General features: G+C 38.4%; 1 protein-coding gene across 2 annotated transcripts; it reads left to right on the top strand.

Moving 5' to 3' along the window:
• Nucleotides 1-136: 136 nt before the first annotated feature.
• On the top strand, nt 137-27,943 carry LOC139950434 (uncharacterized). 2 transcript variants are annotated; one of them, XM_071949115.1, is made up of 8 exons: nt 137-351; nt 15,665-15,809; nt 16,759-16,869; nt 18,865-18,962; nt 19,674-19,734; nt 20,735-20,983; nt 21,644-21,739; nt 22,664-27,943. In XM_071949115.1, the coding sequence occupies exons 2-8, from the start codon at nt 15,707-15,709 to the stop codon at nt 22,789-22,791; spliced, it is 846 nt and encodes a 281-aa protein (XP_071805216.1). In that variant the 5' UTR covers nt 137-351; nt 15,665-15,706; the 3' UTR covers nt 22,792-27,943. The 2 variants fall into 2 exon arrangements, with proteins under 2 accessions (XP_071805216.1, XP_071805217.1); XM_071949116.1 differs by lacking the exon at nt 137-351 and adding an exon at nt 13,146-13,276.
• Nucleotides 27,944-27,971: the final 28 nt, after the last annotated feature.

Below are 27,971 nucleotides of genomic sequence, written 5' to 3'. Positions count from 1 at the left end.
ACTGGTCCAATCACCGATAGTGTCTGATTTGCCGTCATTAGTTCAGCCAATCAAATGTAGCGTTTCATGGATGCATTAGCATTGTCTTCCTTCCTTATTCATTACGATGTATAAGTGTACATGGTATACGCTGTAAACCCCTGCCAGTACTGTACGCATACACACAGTCGCCGTTGGGTACCTGCATAATATCATAAATCTTTGCATCAAGGAACGCTATAGCTGCAGTTACATCTGTTGGTGTTTGTTGTTTTATCTTTGGAAACTGGCAGACAAGAAAAGGGACAAGAGTAATCACTGAGAGATCAACAATCTAACACACTATCTGAAACACCACAGCGGCTTATAAAGGTAAGTGTTTCAGACGGACATATTTAATACTGGTTTTAATGTAGATTATTTTTTACTGGGAAATGTATGGCTGTACAACGAACTTTGGATACGGGGTGATAAAAAAATAGCAGTACTATACATAGTTTTAATCCTATAGTTTTCGTATAATATAATTTTGAAGTCAAGTTTTACAGTATTTGGAAAAGTGATGACACAACTGAAATTAACGTTTTATAATAGCCGTTGGGTTGATTTGTGTCAATATATAAAGTACTAAAATTGTAAGCTTTTTGGTGATGTGGCAGAAGGTTTCAAGACAGGCCTATTTAGTGCAAATGTTTCTAAGAAAATGTTTACTAATAACACCTGCAGCCGATTTCACAAAACGCTGGGATTGATCCTACCTCGAGTTAGAACGAGTAGCTCGTAAGAGTAATCTTAAGGTCTGCATGATACAGTACAGGGCTGGGACTCGTCCTAAGTCCTAAGATTAATCTGAAGTTAGGACGAGTTTGGTGAAATCGACGGCAGACCATAAATGTGTTTTCACATACGCTCAAAGAATGCAATACAGTGATATCTCTGTATTTAAAGATATCGTGTTCTTTGCACACTACAGACCCTTCATCACGGTGTAGCCATCTTGAATTTCTCCCACTGATATCAATGATACAAAACCGAGGCTGGAAGAACAAAATAGTCTGGTTCATAATTACAAGATGATAACATTCATTATTGTTATTCGATACGAGGAACATGACCAAGATGGAGGTAGCATGATAAAGGTGTATTATCATAGGAACGTTTTTTTTTACACTACAGCTAGCCAGCGAAGGGAATTGCTATTATGGTACTCAAATAATAATGTGCTTTAAAAAAAAGGGGGGGTATACCTCTAGTTAAAAAAAAAACACTGACCATAAAAAAAGTTTCCTGGTTAAAAAAGGAGCACCGTCTGTTGATAACAGGCCTACCATTTTGTGAAACGATTCCCTTCAAATCAATGTGGTTTCAGAGAAAACGATTCAAGTTTCAATAATACGAGAACCGTTTCTCAGATTGTGTATTCCGTTTCTTAGATTGTATTTGTCGGCCATCTCAAAAACACTCAACCTTTTGGGTTTATATTTTCACCGGTTATACTTGTATTGAACATCTACATTTGAATGGCAGGGATTACAGTAACATAAAAAGCTAAAGTCTCAATACACCCCCCCCCCCTGTTAAAAGCTGTGGACACTATTGGTCATTACTCAAAATAACTATTAGCATAACCTTACTTGGTAAAGCGTAATGGGGAGAGGTTGATAAAACTTTGTTAGAAACTGCTCCCTCTGAAGTGACGTAGTTTTCGAGAAAGAAGTAATTTTCTTTGATTTCGATACCTCGAAATCAAGCATCTGAAAAGCACAACTTAGTGTGACAAGGGTGTTTTTTCTTCCATAGTTATCTCGCAACTTCGACGACAAATTGAGCTCAAATTTGCACATGTTTGTTATTTTTATCATATACATGTATTGAGATACACCAAGTGAGAAGACTGGTCTCTGACAATTATTACCAAAAGTGTCCAGTGTCCTTAAAGGTGTACACACTGTGGGAGTAGTGCACTGTTCGGTTTGTATGTACCCTTCTGCTTCTTTTCACCCATACACTCTCAAACTGCTCAGATGTAGAACAAGGAGCCATTCCAACAGCGCTATTCCACGTACTACATCTCCTTGGAACTTCCTGCCTGGTGCATGTTTCCCTCCATCCTACATTCTAGACTGTTTTTAGGAAGAGTATCAATTCCTTCCATCAGCACCCCTGAGTTCTTCCATTTTAAATATTTGTTCTTCTTGTAGCACCATACAAAGAGTGGATTTTGGCCTTGTTTTGGGCGAACTTGCATTAAAAAAAAGGGGGAAGGAAAAACTTAAGCTTAGGACTATCGGATTTACCAACTTACACGCTGACCATAGGCTCTCTAACTGTGTCCACCATATCACAAGGCCAGTGTAGCAGCCGACATTGAAGGCGGAGGTATCAAACAAAAGTCTTATTTCTTGAGCTTTGACAGTGGTACGGCGATGTCCGAATTTACGGCTGCGGAATATCCATGTATATAGAGTTATGAATAGTTAAATGAATTATTATAAACAACCATATTTCATATTACAACTAATCAATATTGTCACCCCTACCCCTTCTTGATTATTGTAAATTCTGCAAACTTCAAAATAATAGGTTTTATATAGTTTATTAAAACAATATATGAATCAAACGATCAGTTTGTAAGTCCCCGATTTGAACAAAGAAAAACATCCAAGCAGTTATCGTTGCCTCGCGCATTGTTACATAAATCAGCAGCCCCCCAAAAAGCGGGGCAATTTATTCCACACACAGCACTTTCCCTTTGGTGTGACTGGTTCGAGCCAGTACCAACCGGTTCGAACCGGCAATTGACATTCTGACAAAGTGTCCTATGGACAATGGACTATATCAGTTGGAATTGTTTTCCTAATTAAACCGGGAAACCACCGACCCTTGACACTCAGTGAAGCTTAGCCGAAAGACGAGGAAAGGGAGAAAATTATTATTCAGAATAGATATCCATCAACCAGTGTCAGGGTGCCGCATATAATTGACTTTTTTTTTCATAATGGAGAGATGAAATAATCTTATGTGGCAATCGAGTGCAACCTATCTAAACAACAGACGGTTTGCTTTTATTTGGAAATTAATATTAATTAAATTGCGTTTACGAATGGTGTATCGTCGGCTGCTTAAATTGTGTTAGGCCTACTGAGCAATTTCTGCAAGCCAATTCAAGTGAATACGTATTCAGTCGTGTCTATAAAAGCTCTCCGCAAACATTGGTATCGACAAAGACCAATATTAGGCCTACCCGCACTGTGTGTGACTCAACATAAGTAACAAACCTAAACGTGTTAAAGGAACGTTACAGAATTGGAAAGAACAAAAGTCGTGAAGATCACAGATTTACATAAAACTAACAAGGTCTAGTGATGATGATGATAGAAAACATCCCTTAAAATATTTCTGTATGAAACATCATATTTGATGAGAAATAAATAAAACTAATTTCCCGTTTGGAGTTTATCGCTCAGGGAGCATTTTATTCATTTTGGTTTGACATCGATGCAATGCAAAATGTGTACTCGGGTTTTCACTATTTTCTCGTGACCCAGATGGCCGATCAATCTCAAACTTCTACAGGTTTGTCAGTTTATGTATATGGTGGATTACATAAAGTGATTACACTGCCAGTTTATGTATATGGTGGATTACATAAAGTGATTACACTGCCAGCAACTGTTTTGTAAGCAAAAACCAATTCTGTAATGTTCCTTTAAATCATTTGGTCACAGGTACACAAAACGAGAAACAAAATTGTGCCTTGGACTCGCGAGATCAACCTTATTTTCGTGCCCTCGAAGTATAATGTTTAATTCCCTCGAAGCAATATTTTCGAGGGATTGATAATGTCGAGGGATGATTGGAACAACATTTTACGGAAGCATTAATGGGACAGTGGGCAAAATAAAGAAAGTCATAACTATAACTTACACATTTTGTAATTATAATTTACCACAAGTCATACATTTTATGAGATAAGTAAGCTATGGAAAGTCATAATTATGATAATTAAAGTCATGATATCAACATGTCATATATAGTATTGATTAAGACTTGTAGGCTTCTTTATATCTCATGTCCCTTTAGATTTAGACTATTTAACTATTATTTTTTTTGTTAAAAAAAGTGTCATGCTTTGATTAGCATCTTGTAAATTGATTTCTCGTAATATTTCGAAGGAATGAAAACAAACATGTACCCTTTCCCATTCGCAAGTTTCGTACGTAAGCCCCCCCCCCCCCCACCCCACATACTATTATGCAGGCTTACCAGATAAAACCAGGAAACACTTTAAAGCGAGGTCATGCCACCTTTGTGATCCAATACCCATTGATATCAGCACAATTATGTTATTATACATTATTTATAAATGTTTCATTTTATTTTAAATATTAAGACACACAATGATTACAAATGGGACCGGGCTGTCAAGGTTATAGTATAAAGCATAAAAACTGTCATCTTAAAGACACTGGACACCTTGGGTAACTGACAAAGACCAGTCGTCTCACTTGGTGAATCTCAACATAATATGCACAAAACATACCTTTGAGCTCAATTGATCGTCGAAGTTGCGAGATAATAATGGAAGAAACAACACCCTTGTCGCAAAAGTTGTGTGCGTTTAGATGGTTGATTTTGAGACCTCAGCTGAGGTCTCGAAATCAATTGAAGTATTTTCGTGGAAATTACTTCTTTGTCAAAAACTATGTTACTTCAGAGGGAGCCGTTTCTCACAATGTTTTATACTATCAACAGCTCTCCATTGCTCGGTAGGCCTACCAAGTAAGTTTTTATAGCAATTACCAATAGTGTACATGCCTTTGAATGTGACAATAATCATCAAGAGGAAGACATGGCATTAATTGTTTCTCTCAACATGGTCATTAAATGCCGCACACGCACTTTTTTTGATTCCGCAATTTGAGTGTCCCTAGTGTAAAGGAAAAGCGCTGGTGGGTGGTACCATTTATAGTGATACGGATGTAGATATCTAGTTGTCGACTGACGGTCCCTTTTATACAAATATCACTCATCAGTTGATCAATGAGGCTCAAGAGGTTCCAGCGTAATCCCAACCCTGCAGAGTGGTTTAAAGGGACTATCTATTACATGCAGTATATGGTCCGACTGCTAATGTACTTTTTACTCTCTTTGAATCAAGATAAGGCACAGTATTCTGATATTTTGTGCATATTAATAAAACAGCTGCTACGGGGTCTGAAATGTTCTTGGGTTATTTCTTTGAATACTGATGTTGACTGGAATTGTTTGGGATAGGGGTAGTTGATAAGTGAGTCAGTGGAGGGCTTGGGTGTCTAAACTAAATCACAATCCTCAATTACTTTCCTATGGTGAAATAAATTGCTCCTTGATAGCTCACAGTGTGAAGCAAACCTCGTTATTGGAGGAAATCGGTTTCTCTTCGATGGCGACAGATGTCCTTGTAATTGTGCAGACAGACGGTGAGCCCATACTCATGTTGTGTGCCGTACCTCGCTTCGGTCAGAAGTTGCCTCCGGAAGCCGGCTGCGCGCAACCCGCAACATAGACTTGACTCAAGTCGCAATCCCGTGCCATCGCCAGAAAACTATTGTTTTGTGATGCTCTGCGTTCCAACCTGGGCCCAATTTCATGAATCTGCTTACCGTAAGCACAGAATCGGCGCTTACGGAAGCAGAGTAATTCTTTAAAGACACTGGACACTATTGGTAATTGTCAAAGACCAGTGTTCTCTCTCACTTGGTGTATCTCAACATATGCATAAAATAACAAACCTGTGAAAATTTGAGCTCAATTGGTCGTCGAAGTTGCAAGATAATAATGAATGAAAAAACACCCTTGTCACACGAAGTTGTATGCGTTTAGATGGTTGATTTCGAGACCTCAAATTCTAAATCTGAGGTCTCGAAATCAAATTCGTGGAAAAATACTTCTTTCTCGAAAACTATGTCACTTCAGAGGGAGCCGTTTCTCACAATGTTTTTTACCATCAAACTCTTCCCATTACTCATTACCAAGTAAAGTTGTATGCTAATAATTATTTTGAGTAATTACCAATAGTGTCCACTGCCTTTAAGCGCAGAATTGAAATTTGGCCCTGTTCCGCGCGCGATCACAATTCTCGGGAGAAATAGCTACATTTTGACGGTGGATAATAATATGCTTAATTTAGGGACCTCTCGCACTCTAACAGGACTTGAATCAAGCCTATCCGCAATCTGGCCACACAATCAGCATACGCCATTTTGAGATAAATGGCAACTAGGAATCTGGGTTAACACAAGGTATAGGAGGTTTTTTCCCTGCCTCATGGTTTTAAAAGATGGTAGGCCTACCAGTTTTATTTTATTTTATTCATGGTGTTTTATAGATGTTGTTTTTAGCAAGTTTTTTTATTTTCTTTTGTGGAATTTTGTTTTACCGTTGTGTGATTTCAATAGCATTTGAATGCAATCTCCTTCTAATAATTATATAATTATATTTTTTTTTTCGACGGCAGGGGTCTTGTTGTACACATCTTAAAGGCACTGGACACTATTGTTAATTACTCAAAATAATTGTTAGCATAACAACTTACTTGGTAATGAGCAATGGAGAGCTGTTGAAAGTATAAAACATTGTGAGAAACGGCTCCCTCTGAAGTTCGAGAAAGAAGTGATTTTCCACTAAAATAATTGTTTGAATTTGTGTTCGAGACCTCAGAATTAGATTTTGAGGTCCCGAAATCAAGCATCTGAACGCACACAACTTTGTGTGACAAGGGTGTTTTTTCTTCCATTATTATCTCGCAACTTCGACGACAATTGAGTTCAAATTTTAACAGGTGTGTTGTTTTATGTATATTATGTTGAGATACACCAAGTGAGAAGACCGGTCTTTGACAATTTGTCCAGTGTCTTTAAGATGACAGTTTTTATACTTTATACTATAACCTTGACAGCCCGGTCCCATTTGTAATCATTGTGTGTCTAAATATTTAAAATAAAATAAATAATAAATAAATAATGTATGATAACATAATTATGCTGATATCAAAGGTGGCATGACCTCGTCCTACTTTCGGATGGAGACTAATTATTTTGGTTCCTTGCTAATGTTGAGGCCATCCGATTAAAAACAGCCTATCAGGTCATGGGGTCAGATGGAGCTTTGCTTGGTTGTATGTTGTGTTGAGAACTCGATGACTTTCGGAAATGACTTGGAAATGGTAAAGAGCTTGTCAGGATATTTGTTGATATTTTAAAACGACCCCCACAAATATGCCTTCAACTGCGTGGTTTTCCTTTTACTTTGCGAACTAACACGGTCGGCCATTTTATGGAGTCAAAAACTCTATATTCACAAATCATTATATTCTACTTATAAAAAACATCTTTCTAACCATATCAATTTATAACAAACGGTTTCAAACGCTTTTCACTGACCAACTTGACCGATCCAAGGCAACGTGTCCCTTTTTAGTATAATTTTAAGAATACATGCAACAAGGAAGGTTTTCAGTTCCTATCCATTGATTTTCTTGCAACTTCGATGCCAAATTGAGTCCAGATTTTCACCCGTTCTGTTTTTATGCTTGGATCGAAAATAAAGGCCGTTAAAACCCCGCACGATCCCTCCTACACATGGTCCTGCAGAGTTAGTGTTAGTTTGCAACGCCCCTGTGGTTCGTTTTAGGCTTTTCCCGTATAGGATATGTTAGGTGTTTTTTGATTGCATTTTATTTGTTCAACGATTTTGTTATCAATGTGTGTTGTTTACATTTTCCAGGTTTGCCTGGGTTAATTTAAGCTTATTGATTTGATAAGTTTTTGGATTTGGTGTTGTATCATCCCATTGCTATTAATTGACACATCAGTTTCGTACACAAAGTTTTACCCTTTCTAACCAAATAGTTGCCCCTCTTGCTTGACACCCCTCTTTGACGTGTGGCAAGGTCCAGCTTAGGATATCAAGGTGTTGGTAATGAGCTGACCATGTGGATTGGACTTATTAAAATATATCATGCATGTCACATAGTGTGTACATGTACAGTGGCCCTTTTTATTGCAGGGTTTTAAAGCTTGTGGCCCGTGAAGTATGTGTTTAGCAACACTCAAGGTCTGGCATCTGCATGGGTGCAATGATAAATTAGATTTCTTTAAAGACAGTGGACACTATTAGTAACTGTCAAAGACCAGTTTTCTCACTTGCGTTATCTCAACATATGCATAAAATAACAAACCTGTGAAAATTTGAGCTCAATCGGTCACCGAAGTTGCGAGATAAAAATAAAATAAGTAACACCCTTGTCACACAATGTTGTGTGCTTATAGATGCTTGATTTCGAGACCTTAATTTCTAAATCTGAGGTCTCAAAACCAAATTCATGGAAAATTACTTCTTTCTCGAAAGGTACTCCACTTCAGAGGGAGCCGTTTACCACAATGTTTCATACTAACACTGAACCTCTCCCCATTACTCGTTGCCAAGTGGTGTTTTTTTTTTAGTAATTACCAATAGTGTCCACTGCCTTTAAGACAATACAAAAAGTGAAAGATATTACACAAATCGGGTTACAGCATGTTTATGATCTGCACCCAACTGAGGACCGTCTGCCCCTGTAATGACTGAACAATCCACTTGCCATCATGCTCTCCTTGAAAAGGAAAAAAGCCCCGGGGAACTGTGACAAAATTGTAAAAGGCAGACGGCAGGTGAGTCTCATTTAAAGCGACTCAGCCAGATGTAACTCACTGCCAGTGCATGTGTTCCTCCACATTGATCACATCATCCTAATGTTATTACGGATGAGTTGCCAGGTGACCGACGTGATATGAGGGGGGTCCTGATGGAGACAATCTAATTATGCGCACTGCTTGATGATGATGACGAGTGGTGAGGTTAAAGGGCCCTTGTATTGAGGATACTGGGGCTCTTTTATTTCTGGGCCCAATTTTATACCGTTGCGGTATCCCGCTGCCAAAACGTAGGATTCGAAGTGCCTCTCCTAGCTACCGGGCAATCTCGGTAGGTAAGACACTGCTCTAGAATTGCAAGGGTCGTGGGTTCGAATCCCACCCGAGTAATATGCCTGCTGATATTTTTTTTTTCACAGGACTCGGGAACGTACTGAGTATACCTTGCTAACGCACATCGGTGTATGGGTAAAAACCAAATCTAATATTCATGGAGCTGCTTCAAGGCAGTGGACACTATTATTGGTAATTATTCAAAATAATTGTTAGCATAAAACCTTACTTGTAACGGAGTAACGGGGAGAGGTTGATAGTATAAAACATTGTGAGAAACGGCTCCCTCTGAAGTGACGTAGTTTTCGAGAAAGAAGTAATGTTCAACGAGTTTGATTTCGGGACCTCAGAATTAGATTTTGAGCTGTCGAAACCAAGCATCTGAAAGCACACAACTTCGTGAGAAAAGGGTGTTTTTTCGTTTATATATATCTTGCAACTTCGACGACCAATTGAGCTCAAATTTTCACAGGTTTGTTATTTTATGCATATTATGTTGAGATACACCAAGTGAGATGGCTGGTCTTTGACAATTACCATTAGTGTCCAGTGTCTTTAAGCACAAAAGTAGCTAAGCATTACAAGAGTAGGCCTATGCTTACGAGTAAGGTTACGAGCAAAACGACCATGTCACGCATGCTCGAAATGTCTCACTTGGTGTATCCCCCAACATATGCACAAAGTAACAAACCTGTGAAAATTTGAACTCAATTGATCGTCAAAGTTGCGAGATATTAATGGAAGAAAAAACACACTTGTCACACGAAATTGTGTGCTCTCAGATGCTTGATTTCGGGACTTCAAAATCTAATTCTGAGGTCTCGAAATCAAATTCAAATATTTTAGTGGAAAATAACTTCTTTCTCGAAAATTACGTTGCTTGTTACCAAGTAAGTTTTTATACTAACAATTATTTTTAGTAATTACCAATAGCGTCCAGAGCCTTTAAGGACCGGAGGTGTCCGTGTTCTTGACACGATTTGATCCCCACTCACGTAATACCAAGGTGTTACACATTTTGTATGCGATGATGCTTGGCTCTAGCTAGCTACGAAAATGCATGAGTTCTTATGCAAGACGTCAACGAGGGCCTCCCGCAAGGCCGAAGAAATAATGTATGAGGGTAGTTTGCAATGATGTAATCAACTTGGAGACTTCACACCATCAGCAGCTGGGTACGCTCTGCACGAGGCTTCTTCTTCTTCTTCTTTTTCTTTTTTTCTCTTCTTTTTCTGATAATTTGGCAGCTTGATATCCAAGGCTAACCACAGCTTAGGAGACCAGCGATAATATGCCGAAGGCTTAAAGGGACTGTATGGATACTATTGGTGATTACTCAAAATAATTGTAACAGCACAAAACTTACTTGGTAACGAGCAATGGAGAGCTGTTGATAGTATTATATAAAACGTTGTGAGAAAAGGCCCTCTAAAACTAACGTAGTTTTTGAGAAAGAGGTAATTTCTTACTCAAATAACAAATTCTTCAGCCGAAGCCTTTTTATATGCATATGAAAGCACACAAAGTTGTACAACAAGGTTTTTTTCTTTCGTTATTCCCTTGCAACTTTGATGTCCAATTGAGCCCAAATTTTCACAGGTTTGTTATTTTATGCATATGTTGAGATACACTAAGTGGGAATACTGCATGTCTTTGACATTTTGCAACCAATGCCTGAATGCTCCGGCAAATCGGAAATTGCCGCTGAGGAGGGGCGCCAAAATATAGCCTCGTGATTCCGCACTATAGATCGTGCATCAAACATGTTGCCCCCATGCACTCTTATTTAATTAATTAGTTACATGAGGTTTTTTTTAATTACCCCGTCCTTCATGTAATTGTGAGGAATGCGTCAGAGCCGACATATAAAATCAAACAGCAATATATTGTCAGAGTGGTTGTTCGCAGACCTTTCGCAAAATTAAAAAAAAAGTGATTTTTTTTTGTCGTGACAATTAATTTTGTTGGTAAGAAGAGTGCTATCTCAGGAGTGCTGAGTGCCGAAAGATGTTTAAATGCATGCCACTGAAATATTTTCATGTTAATAACAGACATCAAAATAACCCACTATCACAGACATCTAAGGCATCCATCATTATAGACTTTTCTTTTGTTGATCAACAAACCGCCTTGCGGTTGGCATGTTTGGCCGTTTGTTAGTAAAACACTCAATCGTAAAAACAGATGTTTTAACCAAATTCAAAATTTTCTGCAAGCTTTCATTTAAATAAAATACCTCTCAAAATTAGTTGTTTTGCTTTTAACACAATCAGCAACTAAATTTTTGAATAATTTTGTAAAATTGTTACAAACAGTATACAGCGATCTTTTTTTTTGTTTTGCATTTATGGCTTTCCATAGAAAAACTTGGGCAGTGACGTTGCAAAAGAATGAGCATTACCCAACGATCACGTGACAACAATTGCAGCGGCCATTTTGTTTGCTGGTTCCGAGAATAATCATTACGACTAATCACCTAGTGCACATTCTAATTAGTCATGTAATGTGTTATGTGGAAGAAAATAAAAAAAAGAACCGATACCAACAAGGACAACAAATAGATGGAAAATGATGAACATTAATATTACAGGATAAAGCAACAAATTAATTTTGTATTCACTTGGGGATAGCCAATACATTATAAACAGAGCAAAGCGTTATCCATTGAATTGCCGTTGCAATTTTCCCCGCAGTAAGAAACGCACGTCAGTAAATTCTTAACTAGGATCTCCGGAGGCAGCAAATAATAATAGAAATAGAATAAATTAATATAAGACACCCTTGCAGCTTAAGGGCTCTCAACGGCATCTCTGAATCAAGCACCTTATGTAATAAACCCGGTTGTAAAACAATCCCGCCAAATTAAAGGCACTGGACACCTTGGGTAATCGTCAAAGACCAGTAATCTCTCTTGCTGTTTTCCAACTTAAAATTATGCATACAATAACAAATCTGTAAAAAATTTGGGCTCAAATGATCATCGAATTGACTTGCAAGAGAGTGATGAAAGAAATAACACCCTTGTTCAACTTTTTTGTGTGCGTTCATGTAGGCCTATAAATAAAAGACTTCGAGCTGAATATTTTATATTGCGTGAGCTTCTCGAAAAATTACGTACTTCAGAGGGAGCCATTTCTCTCTTGTTTTATACCATCAACAGCTCTCCTTTACTCGTTACCAAGTAAGTTTTTATGCTAACAACTTCTTTGAGTAATTATTACCAATAGTGCATAGTGCCTTTAAAATGCGTTGCTCAGTTTCCAGTTGATGTTATCGCCGTTAGCCGCTTCATTGCAACCTCTGCTGTTTATTATGCGCCATAGTGTGTGCGTTGAATATTGCTTTTAGTTCCTCAAAAGGCTGTTCACCTCCATTTAGCGACATAATTATTTATTGGATTATTCTTATTCTATAATATTGTTAATAACATAATTATGATTCTTTCGGATCTGACATCAGGTCGTGTAAAGTCATGTGCCTCTGCTATGCATTTTACATGTAACCATATTATTTGAAGAAAACGATCGATCCCACACCTAAAAAAACCAAAAAAAAAACAAGATCAAATTAAAGCGAAACCTAACTGGAAGCTATTGAATGTTGAGTTGAATTTTTTTTTACAAACGCCCGGATTAGAAATAATTAATGTATTCTTACGTACTTTTAGAGTTAATTAATATTTTATTCATGTACGTCTTTTTAGAATTAATTAATTTATTCACGCGTCCTTTTAGAATTAATCATTTTTGGTAATTTACTTTATCCATACGATTTATTTCTGCATTTATTAAAAAAACTCTACCTGGTTGATCAGTCTTACTCCATACTAGGCCTACCTAATGTGGACACGAAACATTAGATCCCCGTGTCATTAGTGTTATTTTCGGCCTACTTCTTCTTCTTCTTTTTTGTGTCTAAAACGCCTGTCCTTCCTTATGCATTTTCCACCGTATGCCTACTCGTTCTTTGTTCATAGCTGAAAATATAAATTGCCTGTTATGTTATTCTCCCACTTGTGTCAACAATGTAAAAGCTGAACTGAAAAGATAATAAGACGGCAGGGCGCCCTCTATCACTTACCTAAGAAACGACTGATCGATACCTCGACTTCTGAAAGTGCAAATTTACCTTACTCTACGAACGTTAACTTTCATTTGGTTTCTGGTGACCCGTCTAACCGATGAGTCATTTCTTCGTAGAACTCGGGGTAAACGTCGAAGAGCACAAAATATCTTTAATTTTCACGAAATTTTTGATTTAATTGAGGTCAAGAGTTGAACAGGATTCGGGTAAGTCATTGTTTTGAGATTAGTTACTTTTTCTATCATTTCGTTGTCATAGTGCTTGGCGACTTCAGGGTAGGCCTATTCGTTTTTGTTTTCTTACAACAGCTGATTGATTGTTGATGACGCTATTTTATTTGTTGTCGGTCGTACGGACGATCTTTCCTTTTTTTACGGGCGCACACAGCTGGTGCATGGACACTGCTGGCACTGAGTGGCAGAGCCATGGAATTGGCTCATACAATCCTTGATGAGGCTTTATAATATATTTATTTATTTATTTATTTTCCATTTATTTATTTATTCGTTCAGGCTTTAAAAACATCAAAACACACACAGCAACAAAAACTAGAAAATGTGTTCCACCACTGTCCTGTTTTCACGGTATTTAGGCCTATGGCTTTTTCTTTGAATTGGGAAAAAAATAATGACGCCATATATCAACTGATGCCCTAGTTACCTTCATTTGTGTATGGGAAATAATATGCAAACATATATTAAAACTTGATGGACATTGAAATATTCACACCACACAACAATCTTCGATGACTTCAACTGGTCCCATTTGTTTTGAGGTTTTCCCGTTTTCAAGGCAAACGAGAAAGTTTGGTTTCCAGGGGAAGCCATATGTGGAATAAACATCTGCAGTGATTACAAAAAAAATACAAGTGTTATTGTGTATGACTCTATAGCCAGCAGTTATTTTCATTTTATTCAAAATATTGTTTATGACATTTTATAAATTACCATGGTAATTTGTAAAAAAAAATAAAAAAAATAGAAAATTTAATAAAAAGTGTGAATAATAAGCCGATTCGCTATTACAACTGCGCATGTCCGTTACTGCTGACAACGCAATTTGTTTATCTCCCGTGACCTTTTTGACAATACCCGGGTTTATTGTCAAAAGGTCACGGGAGATAAACAAATTGCGTTATCAGCAGTAATGAACATGCGCAGCTGCAATATTGAATCGGCTTATTATCAGCTTTCAAATCTGATTTTTATTTAGTTTTTTTTTTTCTTTTTTCTTTTCTGTTAATAACATTTATAATAAAGCGTATAAATCATACTGATAATTGAATCACCAAGACGATGTTTAAATTTTAATATTTATAATAATAATATCGATATGAGGGTTAAAAAAAAGTATCCAAATATATTTGAAAATGATACATGTACATGTATGAGGCACATGGTTTCTTTAAACCTCTGTATTTTTTTTCCAGAATGCTCGGCAGTGGGTATAGAATTTTGAGTCATTTTGAACCATTGGAGATTTACTTGACTTTTGCATCAATAATGCATTTAAGTACATCGCAATTACCGCTTGGTTGATTTGAGTACAAGTCAAAACAAAAGGCAACTGTTGTTTAAATATGGGTTTCAAGGAAAATAGTGCAGTTAAGGTATGCTGTACGAGGAGAATGGTGTCCTAGCCGCATAATGGGGCCTTTGTGTGCAAACAAAGTACCGGAAGCCAGAGCATGCCTTTTAAATAAACTCCAACCGTATATTGTGCACGGTTGTCTAGGTACCAAGAAGCTGCTGTTGCTATGGGTATACGTGTAGTACACTGGTTGCTGTGGGGATAGTACGTTGGTTGCTATGGCTAGAGTAGAGTACAATGATTGCTATGGCACGTCAAGTTTATGCGACTTTCTAGTAATAAAAATCACAAGACGCGCTCAAAACCAATCAAAATGCAGAATTTTTGTAAGGGGTATTTATTAAATTGAATATGTCTTAATCAATTTAAGAGGGCAGTAGTCTCGTGGGGCCGGCAGTCTCGTGAGAATATCGCGGGGATATTCAGAATTGGAACTTTGCAAAGGGCACCCCAGCAAAAGCACAGGGCACCATGGCAATTCCTGTGGGTGGCGTGGGTTACTTCAAGGGCTATGTACATGTATGACAACTGTAGTATCTTGCCTTTGAATGAGTAGGGTCGCTCCTGAAAGACGCTGGACACTATTAGTAATTGTCAAAGACCAGTATTCTCACTTGCTGTATCTCAACATACGTATGCATAAAATAACAAACCTGTGAAAACTTCAGCTCAATCAGTCATCAAAGTTGTGGGATAATAATGAAAGAAAAAACACCCTTGTCACAAGAATTTGTGTGCTTTTCAGATGGTTGATTTCGAGACCTCAAATTCTAAATCTGAGGTCTCGAAATCAAATTCGTGGAAAATTGCTTCTTTTTCAAGAACTATGTCAATTCAGAGGGAGCCGTTTCTCACAATGTTTTATACTATCAACCTCTTCCCATCACTTGTTACCAAGGTTTTATGCTAATAATTATTTTGAGTTACTACCAAGTTTCCACTGCCTTAAAAAAACAAAGAGGGTTACATGGAATTCAAATGCTTTTTTTCATTTTATTTTGAAGGTTTTCTGATTGTAAACAGCATTCCATCACTCCATCATCATCATGAGATTGTTGTTGGCCCTAGTGGTTATCCTGGTAGCCCTGATTGTTCTGGCTGATATCACTGAAGCTAGAGGAAGACGAAAGCAAAGACAGGCTGAAGAAGGTAGGTCCATCAGAGATGTGATTCTCTGTTTTAAAGGAACACGTTGCCTTGGAACGGTCAAGTTGGTCTTCGAAAACCATTTGTAACCGTTTGTTATAAAATGCATGGGTAGAAAGATGTTGTAAAAGTAGAATACAATGATCCATACAAACATGCCTCGAAATTGCACGGTTTTCTTTTTACCTCGTCGATGGCCGACCATGTTAGTTTGCAAAGGAATAAGGAAAACCACTCAATTTTGAGGCAAATTTGTGTGGATCATTGTATTCTACTTTTACAACGTCTTTCCAACCATTATGTAATTTATAACAAACGGTTACAAACACTTTTTATAGACCAACTCGTCCGATCTATAATGGCAACATGTTCCTTTAAACGGAAATCCTTTTTTTTTACCACCACCAAAAGAAAAAATAATTATAATTTTTAGTATCTTTTTATTTTTTAAGTTGGTTGTTCAAATAATTTATGACTAAGATCAAATTCATAAGAAAATGAGATAAAACCATAAACCATGTAAACTGTACTATATGCCATATTGCTGAGAAGGGCTTTCAAAACCAAAGATGCAATGTACAAAATGTAAGCAGGCTTCTCACTTGTTAGCACTTGTTTATAAATTATCAAAAACCAAATTGTATGGTTCACGCTCTTTCCAATTGCAGCAGTCCAGTTATGGAACAGTCTTCCATTGGTTGTTAAAAAACAGGCTGAGACATCAGAACAATTCAGAACCCGAATGAAAGCATCTCTGTTTACTTTGTAAAATTGGTGATTTCCCCTTTACAGTGCATAGGGACCTCACGGTGATATGCACTATTTAAGAATGGTTGACATCAGAGATTGATGGATCGAGTCAAAGTTTATTTTTGTTTTTAGTTTCATGACTGTTTGATAAACATGTGTAATATGTAATATTTGCTAAAACTTGTATTATTCTTTTATTCAGAAGCGGAGCAATCCAATCGTGAAAATCGTCGCCGCGGCAACAAAGAAAATAAAAAGGGCAAGAAGGACAAAAAGGGGCGTGGTGGACATGATGAGGAAGACCAAAGCACACGTAAGTCCAGCAATGTTAAAATTTTTTTCTGGTGGAAGTTGGAGTGTTCAGTATGTCTGCAAAGTGTACAAATTGCAGTGTTTGCCTTTAAAGGAACTTACAGAATTGTTTTTTCGCTGACAAAACAGTTGCTGGCAGTGTAAGCACTTTATGTAATCCACCATATACATAAACTGACAAACCTGTAGAAGTTTGAGATCGATCGGCCATGTGGGTCACAAGAGAATAGTGAAAAATCTAAATTACAAAATTTTGCATTGCATTGATGCCAAAACAAAAATGAATAAAACGCTCACTGAGCGATAAACTCCAAACGCGAAGTTAGATTATTTAGTTCTCATCAAATATGACATTTCAGACAGAAATATTTCAAGGGATGTTTTCAACTATCATCATCATTAGACCGTGTAAGTTTTATGTAAATCTGTGATCTTCACGATTTTTGTTTCTTACCAATTCTGTAACATTCCTTTAAATGTTTGCAGTGACAAGCCAGAAGGACCTGTTAGCATGGTTAGTTTGAAATTTCACTGGCCCATCAGCTTTGCACTAGTCCATGAATCATCTCAAAGGGACATGTTGCCTTGGGTCGGTCGAGTAGGTCTATGAAAAGCGGTTGAAACCGAAATGGTTAGAAAGATGATTAAAAGTAGAATATAACGATCCACACAAACATGCCTCGTAATTGCGTGGTTTTCCTTTTACTCTGCATACTAACACGGTTGGCCATTTTTATGGAGTCAAAAACTTGACTTCACAACATGGCATGCCTTATTAGTTTAGTTCCCAATGTATAAGGAACACCGTGCAATTTCAAGGCATATGTGTGAATCATTTATTCTACTTATAAAACATCTTTCTAACCATGCATTTTATAACAAACGGTTTCAAATGCTTTTTATGGACCAACTCGCCCGGTTAAAGGCATTGCATGTTCCTTTTAAAAAGGGTGCTCTTCAATTCAAGACTGAACTGGCTGGGCGGACCACTTGGAAAAAAGTCTGACTAGTCCTCTTGACCACTATTCAACTCTAAATGTGGCCAAAAGACCAGTCTTCTCACTGATAACTAAAGGGACAATAGGTTTTATTCTAAGTAGGATTTGAATCTTTGCATGGTGGAAATACGATATAGAAAGGTTTGCGGTAACACCATGTGATGACTATCTCTAATGAGTTGGGGGGGGTTTGGTTCTGAAAAGAAATCGTTGGTTTCAACTCGACGTTTCGATCAGTATGCTCTGATCGTCTTCTGGAGAAAGCTGAACCCTGATGCTGCATGTCGCTTAAGTACTGTGGAGGCAGATTAGCTTGGTGATGCACGAAGGCGGGAAATAGAGACGGGAAATGGAGCTCGGTGATGCATGGTGAAACCTGCTCTGGAGCCTTTGGGTGGTGTGTGGGGGGTGTGTGCTCACTGAACTGTGTCAGTTGGATCAAGCACAGGGGATAGTGAGGGTGTGGGGCCTAGGGGACAGAGGTTTTATGCTAACCATTATTTTGAGTATACCAAAAGTGTCCAGTGCCTTTAAACGAGCATTTGGCCAGTGGACCACTGTTACTAAAGTAGAACTTTGCCTGTGAGTATAATGCTGATTTCGTATTGTATCAAAAAGGACACTGAAAGTTCAGTTCTAAATCTTTATCAATAGTCGGGTGGACAAATTTCTTGCAAAGTTTGTGATAGAAAAAAAACAGTAATGGTGTAAATCAAGAGAGTTAAGCCTGGTTCATACTTCCTGCGAATGCGAATGCGAATGCGATACGAACGTTGACGTCACAAATTCACAACGAAATTCACACTGAGTTGAGTTGAACTCAACTCACTTGCGAATATCGCTGTGAAAAGAGGGTTGTGACGTCAAATTCACGTCAAATTCGCTTCGCATTCGCATTTGCAGGAAGTATGAACCGGGCTTTAGTGAGGCTAAGGCAACGGTCAGTTTTGGCTTTTGTCAGAATGGTTGTTGATTTTAAGAAGTGATCTTCTCTGCAGATGTTGATGAGATGGTCAACTTTGATGCTATGACTAAGGGAGGACAGACTGAGGAGACCAGTACACCTGTTGCTGAACCAGCTGCCGATGTTCAACAGGTACTTAAAGAAACATTACACAATTGGTTTTTGCTATCAAAACAGCTACTCTAGAATTGCAAAGGTCGTGGGTTCGAATCCCACCCGAGTAACATGCCTGTGATATTTTTTCACAGGACTCGGGGAAAGTACTGAGTGTACAGTGCTAACACACATCGGTGTATGGGTAGATCGTCTTTATCCCAATGCAAATTTAACACCTCTTAAAACAGTTGCTGGCAGTGTAAGCACTTTACATGTACATGTACAATGTATGTAATCCACCATAAACTGACAAACCTGTAGAAATTTGAGAATGGAGTAAAACAATGTCATGAAAATACGTTTTACGTACTTGCTAAAATAATGTTCATCTCCTGAGACGAAAATTTTTTTTGTGACTTGTTTTACTCATTTCTCAAAAACTACAGCATCTCAGCAAGTAATATTTTAAAGCCATGGACACTTTCGGAACAGAACAAAAATTAAAAGTTCACAGATTGACAAATAACTTACAGGGTTTACAGAAGGTAATGGTGAAAGACTTCCCTTGAAATATTATTTCATGAAATGCTTTACTTTTTGAGAAAACATTAAAACAATTATCATTTCTCGATATCGAGAATAACGGATTTATTTTAAACACATGTCATGACACGGCGAAACGTGCGGTAACAAGGGTGGGTTTTCCCGTTATTTTTTCCCGACTCTGATGGCATTTTTTTATTGTAGGAACCGGCGGAAGAAAGTGAAGAGGAGCCAACTACTTCAAAGAAAGGAAAGAAGAAAAGAGGTAAGGAGAAACTTTTCTCACATTAACATGAGTCACTCCGGATGATGTTTAGTTGTTAATATAGACATTGTGGAAGTGTCGTGGTCGAGCGGTTAAGAGAACCGAATTCAAACTCTGGCGTTTCTGATCGGCAGAGTGTGGGTTCGAATCCCTAGCCGCCACACTTATGTTCTTAAGCAAGACACTTGCTTTGTCCTTCGGTTGGGATGTAAAGCCATTGGTCCCATGTGTTGTGTATCGCATGTAAAAGAACCCAGTGCACTTATCGAAAAGAGAAGGGGTTCACCCCGATGTTCCTGGCTGTGGCTGCTATATGCGCCGTAGCACCTTTTAAGCCATTATAAGGTGCTGAATAATTGGGTCTCAGAATTCATCACTGCAATAACCTATCTTTCTGAAAGTTTGTATATGCATGTACATGTACTAAGAGCCTTGAGTACCTTGTTTGGTAGATACATGTACATGCACGTGCGCTTTATAAGACTTTGATATATGAAGGTTTTTTGCCGTGATATTTTTGTACTGTTATGTTTTACCTTGTTCGTGTGTCTTTTCACTCTGTAGATCGGCAGAGTATTCTTTTGGTAGTTGTCAAAGCCCAGCCATCTCCCTTGATCTGTCCCAACATATGCTTAGCACTACAAACCTGTTAAAATTTGGACTCAATTGGTCATCAAAGTTGCAAGAAAAAAAAGTTAACGAAAGAAAGAAAAGCCTTATTGCATAGAATTGTGCATTAGAAAGGCTTTATGCCTGAAACCTTTCTCAGACTAAATTATTTTTGGAGGGGAAAAAAATGATTTTGTCTCAGTAAAATGGAAATTATTTCATGCTAAAACTGAGAAGAAAATTATTTTGGTGACACTGTTTTTACTCATTTCCGAGGACTGAAAAAGACAGCGAAATCACCAAATGACGGCGCTTCTGAACGACACTGCTAATCATTGTTATTCTGCTCTCAACACCACCCCCCCCCACCTCCTTCACATTTATATTGTAGGTCCCAAAGGGAATGCCCCCAGCATGACCAAGGAGGAACGCAAGGCCATGAGGCACGCGGCCAAATCGGAGGGTAAGCACGGCGGTCGCGTGGATAAGCAGGCCCGTAAGGAGGCCCGTAAAGAAGCCAAGAGAGCCGAGAATCAAGTCGGCAAGGAGGAGCGTCAGCATGCCCGTAAAGAAGCTAAGAAGATGGAACGTCAAGCCAACAAGACCTCGGACTGTAGTGAACATACAGACTGTATGGCCGGTAAGTACTTATGTAAAAAGTTAAATATTTTATAATTGGTTCTTGTTTAATTTTGTTGTCTTTATGCCAGTCGCCAGATGCAAGGCCTGAAGGCCACTTCATGTGGGCTACAAATCAACAGTGTTTCCAGGGGCCGTTGCCACCTACTCCTGGGGCTGAAACAGGGTTATCCCCTATACAGTCCGTAGGGATGTAGGCTTGGATATTATCCATCAGGAGCCTGGCTGGTAGAGCAGGCGGCACTACCTCCCCGCCTTTACGAAGCAATCATGGTCAAGTGTCTTGCTTAAGGACACAAGTTTCACAACGGGGATTGGAACCCCCACTCTGCTTATCAGAAACACCAGAGCTTGAATCCGGTGCGCTCAATTGCTAGGCTGTGACAGGTCACAAGGTCAAATGGTGTCAACTGATTTCAATTCTGGCCCAATTTCACAGAGCTGCATACATGTATTATGTTAGCAGAAAACAATGCCTCACAATTTGCTGCTCAGCAAACAAGAGGCGGGAAACTGGTCACAGATTGCACAGATTACATATGTTGGCTGGTAACCTTAGTCTGGTAAGCGTAGTTTTGTTTTGCGTACAGAAGCTACTTCACATCCCAGTGTCTTCAGAAATGTTGTTATTGCATGTTTGTAATTTTTCGTTTTGTTACAGGGAGCTGTTGTCAGCAACGAGGACCCATCCAGACTTGCAGGGCTTTTAACAAGGGAGAGGACAGTATGTGCTTCAACGACTGCGTGTGCTCAGAAGGTAAGAACGCTGCCTGACATCTAGGACGTGTCAAATTATGTAGTTTATACAGTCGTTGTGAAGTAGAATGGCGAAAAGAGGACATTAAGGAAAGGCTTTCTGATTCAAATTTTGGGGCAGTAGAATAAAGCAAGACAGTTCTCTAAGAACAACTCTACCTGGCAAGTAGGCCTGGGCGAATTATTCGAATATCCGGTTAATGGCGAATAGGTTTTCCTATCCGTAACCGCGAATGCCTTTTTTTTCTTAACCGGATATCCGCATAGGGCGCGAATACCTATTTACAAACCGGATAATTCTGTAATTACAACCGAGTAACCGGATATTCTTTAATATCCGAATATCCGCGGACGTCGGGCGACAACTGATATGAATATTTTGTCTGAATCCTTATGAAACTTCTATTAAGACAGCATAAAACAGCATATATTAAGTATTTAACTATGCTCACCTCCGTGAAGAGTTAAAACAATGACATTTCTGACGTAATTTGTTCAAAGATTACAAAAGTTTTCCTTCAAGTAGAGTCAATCACGATCAAAAGAAAAAGCAAATCGCCATCTTTAAATTAGATCCGGTCATTTTTATGAATGAACCGAGTGACACTGTCTTAAACTAATATCAATCCGCCCATAAGATCTCATTCACAAACGAACAGCGCCCTCTAGCGGCAAAAAAAAATATTTTTAATTTTTTTTTTTTTTTAAATAGCGCCCTCTAGCGGCAAAAAAAAACTATTCGAATATCCGGTTAATTTCGGATAGTTGGCCAGCGGTATCCGAATAACAAAAATTCACTATTCGCCCAGCACTACTGGCAAGTAGATACACACATGGTGTTACCGCAAACCAAATATACATTGATACCTCACCTTGCAATGCCTCAAATCCTATATAGACTTATTCTTTGTTGTTATATATTCAGGTTTTGAATGTTTCATCCGTGAGGGAAAGAAGGCCAAACACCCAGACGGTGGCGCTAAGGGCCGCTGCCGCCCCAAACAGGCCCCCGAGAACACCGAGACAGACCAGGCAGAGGAAGCAGAAAACTAAGATCCATCATGGAATGTCCTGCTAGGATGAGAAGGTTGCAGGGAGGTTGTGTGTAGAAGGGGGTTTGGGTGGGTGATTCTGGGTACAGGGTAACGAATAATACAAGTAGAAAGGGGTTAAAATGGGTTGGACTGAGTGCAAGGAAACATTGGGGGGTATTGATTGGTGATTCTGGGTACAGGGAATGAATAAAACAAGTAGAAAGGTGTTTAAATGGGTTGGACTGGGTGCAAGGAAACATTGGGGAGGGTAAGAGTTAGGGAAGGGAAAATAATAAGGCATATGAAGAAGGTACAGGGTAACACATGGGATTGGATTGTGGTAACTTTTTTATTCCTTTTTTCGAGTTAAGATTTTGTAACTAATATCTGTAAATTACAAGTGTGGGAAAATCTGATTTGATGGATCTTAAAAATGTGGAGGACAGAAAAGGGTTTCCTTTATGATTGCACAACATGTTCGCCACACACTCTCACAGGGAAATTCAAGTATGGCGTACCTAATGTGACGTGAGTATCATACATTTTTGAATCTGTGATTATAGATTTGGCTTTGCTGCTGAAGTCGAAGGGAACATGACTGCAAGGGTAGGACCAAAAGGGTAGGACCAGTACTAATCGTAATAAGAGATGTTAAATTTGCATCGGGGATAAAGAATATTAATTTTGGTTTTTACCCATACACCGATGTGTGTTAGCACTGTATACTCAGTACTTACCCGAGTCCTGTGAAAAATATCACAAGCATGTTACTCGGGTGGGATTCAAACACACGACCCTTCAGTTGGAATCCCACCCGAGTAATATGCCTGTGATATTTTTTACAGGACTCTGGAAAGTACTAAGTATACAGAGCTAACACGGTGTGTGGGTAAAAAATTTAAGTACTCATCGTGTTTGTCTAAAACATTGACAATAGTTATGCGAAGAGGCTGTTGAGTTCTCAACGCAATGAATAACACTGTAGCAGCAAAGCCAAAAGCTAGCACATGTTTTCTTAGGTTTTTTTTAAAAGGTCTGAAAGATTGGTGTGAATTCTCTTAAAATTTGAAAACAAATATTTTTAGAGCACTTTTCACTGCATTCACTTGCGCACATTTTGGTTGATGTCACTTTTTTGAATATTTAATTGTTTTTTTAAGTAGAAGTTGTGTGGTGTCGTGTACTATTTGTATGAAGCAAATAATGTAGATTTGAACGTTTTTCAAACTAACTAAGCATTTTAGTGATTCGAACACCAACACTCTGAACCATTCACTATCATCCACTTCTGTTTAAGGATCTGGGCCCAATGTCATAGAGCTGCTTTTGTGCTTTTGAGCAGAAAATATTGCTAAAACATTATCTGCTTAGCAGTAATGAACAGGAAACCAGTCATGAATTGTACATGTGATACAGTATTTTGGCTGGTAGCCTTATTCTGGTAAGCATATAATATTTTATGTGCTTAAGCTCCTTTTTGTGCTTTTGATTAAAGCAGCTCTTTGAAATTGGGCCCAGATACTTCAGTCGGCCTTCACTGTGATATCATGTTAAATAATCTGCATATGTACATGTACACAGTTAAACACAGGCATTCGTGTTTGACCATTCTGTTAGAGGACACCTATTGTATTTTCTATTGTTCCTGTATTGAAGCAATCGCTATTGGTTTTGTATGCAAAAATGACTAGTGAGGACACCTGAAAACAAAGAACCGACTAGTGAGGACCTACATTATTGTTCCTATTGAAAAATGTTCTCGGAGCGTCTGCCATACAAACCCAAACAGCTCTGTCTGGCATACACTGTATGAAAATTCCTTTGTTTTGTGTCCTTTAGACCAAAACATATTCCTTAACACTGTAAACAAAAAACACTGTGGATGTGTGCAAGTCCACATAGTGTGTTTTCAAATCCCAACCTTACATGTACATGTGGACTTCTTCCGTTCTCAGATCCACACTTCACGCTTACAGGGTTTTGGGCACACTCCATGAATAATAAAATGTTTTCTTCTGGCTGTCTGGACCGAAGAATGCAACTAAAATATTCCCCACCAAATTGTCGAGCAGCATTTTCCCACCAAATTGTGAAACAGCATTTTCAACGTTTAAGTTAATTCTTGTTAAACCTGCCATTTTATGAACTTTTTTGCCATGTTCTGGTTTATTTTTAACTCTGCTCTGTGTGCTTGAATATCTCTCCTTATTTGGACCAAACCTTCGCTGATTTGTAATTCAAAACAATTTTCAAGCAGTTTCAACAAAGATTTTGTGGATTTTCTTTTTTTAAAAGCTGGCGTATTGTAGACTATTTTGCCATTTTGATTATGTCTTAAAAATTATTTACTTAAAATTGTTGTGTTTAATTATGCAAGGTGGATTTGTGCAACTAATAATCATCAGTATTTTTGCTTAGATTAATACATTTTTAATTTTTTAGAAAGTAAATAATGTGTCCTTGCTAGGTTTAGATAATTGTTTTGTCCTTATTAGGGCCTTGACACACGCAGGCAATCTCAAAGGCAACTATTTGCACTGTGCCCCAAAGAAACACTTTGTTTGCACTGTAAACGCTTTTTTCCCCCAATATAGCAGGCTCAATTTAATGGCTCTGCTTACCGTATTCACAGAATCGGCGCTTACGGAAGCAGGGAATGCTGTGCTTACGGCAAGCGTATTTCACGGGTTAGCGGCGAATTTTAGCTTCTGCCCATGTGTACTCCATGTTACTGGTTACTAGGCAGTATACGCTTTTAAGGCTAGCACAAAAAATTCAGCGCTTGCACGTAAGCAGGGAATCGTGAATGTAAGTGCAGAATTCGGCGGTAAGCAGAGCCATAAAATTGCGCCCCCAAGGAATTAAAGTGACGTTTGAAATGTGTAAGTGTTTCTTTTGGAAGATTGCCTGGAACTGGTTGCCTGTAAAGTAAGCCATTTGCAAGTTGGATTTTAAGAAAGTCTGGTACAATGACTTGCTCAGTCACAAGTTGCTATGTCAAATTATTCGGGGGCAACCCTGGTACCTGGTTGTGACGTAAACATTTACTCAAAATTGGGTATGGGTGTTCTACGTGTCTTATGTAACTAGGCAAAAGCCAGCCCAGAAATCATGTGACGAAGCAATTGTTTCTGTAGACTGTATTGAATATGACGTCACCATTCAACAACATGCTTCTGTGTGTGTTTGCGTGCATGTGCTGTATAACTCAAACCCGGAATGCTGTGTGCTTCATTGATGTACGCGCTTACACGTGCATACGATTTGCCCGACAAGTTGGCAACTTTCATAGCAATAAAAGGGGTTATTCAATACGGTCTATAGTCTGAAGAATTCAAGTTTAATGGAGTCATTGTATAAGAACTTTTTTTAATCTGACTTGCAAATGGCTTATGACTTTATTGCCCCAGGTGGCATGGCTCTGAACCAATGGGGGACTTATTGAACTCTAGGTGGCAGTAGACATACATGTACCAGGTAAATTCGTTGATTTACTTGTTAAGCAGATTACCCAGGTAAATCCAGATTCTTCTTGGTAATGTGCGCACGCTCAGTAACATGTAAACACTAAAAAATTACCTGGGTAAGTCTGCTGCCACCTAGCATCGCAAAGTCTCCCATTCATATGTATTTATATAACAAAAAATTGTGCTTAAAAATCTTGTCGTACGCTACAGTACTTTTCCAATTCAGTGAAACTTCTTAAAACAGGTAGCTTTTAGCAAAGCGATGAATACTCGGTACTTAGCTTAAATTTGTGATAACTATCTTAGTATATGGTAGAAGGGGTAGGCCTACTAAGGGTTTACATGGGACGGGTTGTGCAAGCTGTCGAGTGATATGATAACGATCTTGAAGCAAAAGTTTTAGCTTGATGGTGGAATTTCTTGGATTGAGCGTACACTTTTGAGTTAACAGCAGCTCGTTAGGTTTAAAGGCATTTTAAATAATAATTAACCCTCCTACTGTTTGACTATTTAACATCTACTGCCATTTGAGTGATAAACTATACCAACCTGCAATACGATATGTCATGGAGTGAGTTCATGTACACATACACAGCTTGTTGTTGTGCACAGTTGTGTCACCATGCACAACCCATGCAGTTAAAAGGTTTCAAATGGTTGTTGAACTCACTGGATAATGATACCAAGAGTAAGAGGGTTAAGAGTAAACACTAGTTCGTAAAGAGCTGCTAGTAGCTAGGGTAGTTGGGCTTTTCATAACCTCGGCTAATAATTCTCATCAATGCATTCCACTAACTAGCACTGATTTAATGTTGTCTTACCAGGCAGGGTAGACGCTGGAGTTGTAGGCAAGTCGTTAAAAAGTGAAAGCGCAACAGCGCTCCTCCAAGAATAGTCTGCTATCCTCAGAGACTGCTAGTTCCTGCGAGTCGGGAGCCAGCAGTCTTGCAAGAGCAGTAGTGTCATGCTAGAGCAGTTAGGCTATCACTTTGACAAACCTTGATTGACTTGTCTACAACTCTATGTAGACACACTCATTAGTTTAAAATGCAAGGTAAATTAATCCAGAAAAATGATTTACATTGTTTAATATATTTCAGTTTATGTTTCTGTTATCTAGTACGAAGCAACGTGGTTGAGTAGGGCAAAAATATGAGTGACCAATGGTACTAAGAGTGTCTATGATGGACTTGTATCATGGTGTACTAAAGATGATGGGCATGATTGCTTCTCTGCATCTCGGTGTACACTATGGTGGGCTTGCATTCTTCACAGGCGCAAGTAGCTTTGTTAAGTAAGTTTACGTCATCATTACATGTAGATTCGTAAGCTATTTGTGGGACTATATTTCCCTGACCTGGGTTCACATCCTGGTTGAGCTGGTTACGGTGCATTGAACTACACATTATGTGGCTCTCTTAATCACTGAAAGTAAGCGAGACTGCATATTGAATGTGTGCTGATCGTTACACCCAATATCCTGGTGCACTTAAGACATTGGGCACGATTGCTTCTCTGCATCTCAGAGTACAAGTTAACACCAAAGAAAGATACTTACTGTAGCTGAGTTCACACCAAATTCAAGCAATCTTGATTTAACGTTTTTTGTAATGGTAGTTTTAAACTTTCATAATGTTGATGTTTTTAAAAATGACATTTAATGCAGTATTCAAATAAAATTGTCTCTCTAATATATCTCTATAACTACATGTTGTTAAACACATTGATTATT

The sequence above is a fragment of the Asterias amurensis genome, chromosome 18, assembly GCF_032118995.1.
Source record: "Asterias amurensis chromosome 18, ASM3211899v1".
Lineage (NCBI taxonomy): Eukaryota > Metazoa > Echinodermata > Asteroidea > Forcipulatida > Asteriidae > Asterias > Asterias amurensis.
The sequence above is the reverse complement of the archived record's forward strand: the minus strand, read 5'-3'. Positions and strand labels throughout refer to the sequence as shown.